Source organism: Penaeus monodon, chromosome 33 (assembly GCF_015228065.2).
Source record: "Penaeus monodon isolate SGIC_2016 chromosome 33, NSTDA_Pmon_1, whole genome shotgun sequence".
NCBI classification, from domain to species: domain Eukaryota; kingdom Metazoa; phylum Arthropoda; class Malacostraca; order Decapoda; family Penaeidae; genus Penaeus; species Penaeus monodon.
This window is the reverse complement of record NC_051418.1, coordinates 10,966,678-10,967,143: the sequence shown is the minus strand read 5'-3', so window position 1 is coordinate 10,967,143 and position 466 is coordinate 10,966,678. Positions and strand designations below refer to the sequence as shown.

Below are 466 nucleotides of genomic sequence, written 5' to 3'. Positions count from 1 at the left end.
ACTTGTATAATTACTTACTCTCTTATTTCAGGTAATTGATCAGAAGACAAACCAGATCCAAGGTAAGGTGGAGCTAGACCTCAACGTTTTCTTGAAGGAGCGTAAAATGGAAGTCGTTGGAGAAGACTACAGCCTAAGTGGGGCCTCGGGAGGTCTGTCGACATTGAAACTGAACATAACTTTGAGGGTGAGTGCATATATGAAATCCTACCCAAGTCAGTGAGTACTGGTGATGATAGATATGACTCCTATATCATGTTTATAATATATATAAAGATCCTTTACTTTGTCTAGCTGAATGTGATGTAATGTAATGTATTTAAAATAGATACTGTAAACTCTGTGCCTCTCCTTGATCTAGATTTTTAGAAGTCATATCTTGGTTTTCTTTTTCACAGATCTTGAAGACTGCCCTCAAAACTGATGATGGAGATGGTGGTCCTCAGGAAAAGGGTGAGACGGAAAT

At 38.4% G+C, this 466-nt stretch overlaps 2 protein-coding genes across 2 annotated transcripts in view; one reads left to right on the top strand and one right to left on the bottom strand.

Annotated features, from left to right (window-relative positions):
- Positions 1 to 466, bottom strand: part of LOC119594021 (extended synaptotagmin-2-like) — a gene marked incomplete at its 3' end in the record, with an annotated part of 82,615 nt that overhangs the window by 26,217 nt on the left and 55,932 nt on the right.
- Positions 1 to 466, top strand: part of LOC119594022 (extended synaptotagmin-2-like) — a gene marked incomplete at its 3' end in the record, with an annotated part of 15,454 nt that overhangs the window by 14,773 nt on the left and 215 nt on the right. The window contains 2 exon segments of the mRNA XM_037943051.1: positions 32 to 187; positions 399 to 466. Of these exon segments, the coding sequence (XP_037798979.1) occupies positions 32 to 187; positions 399 to 466 (224 nt within the window).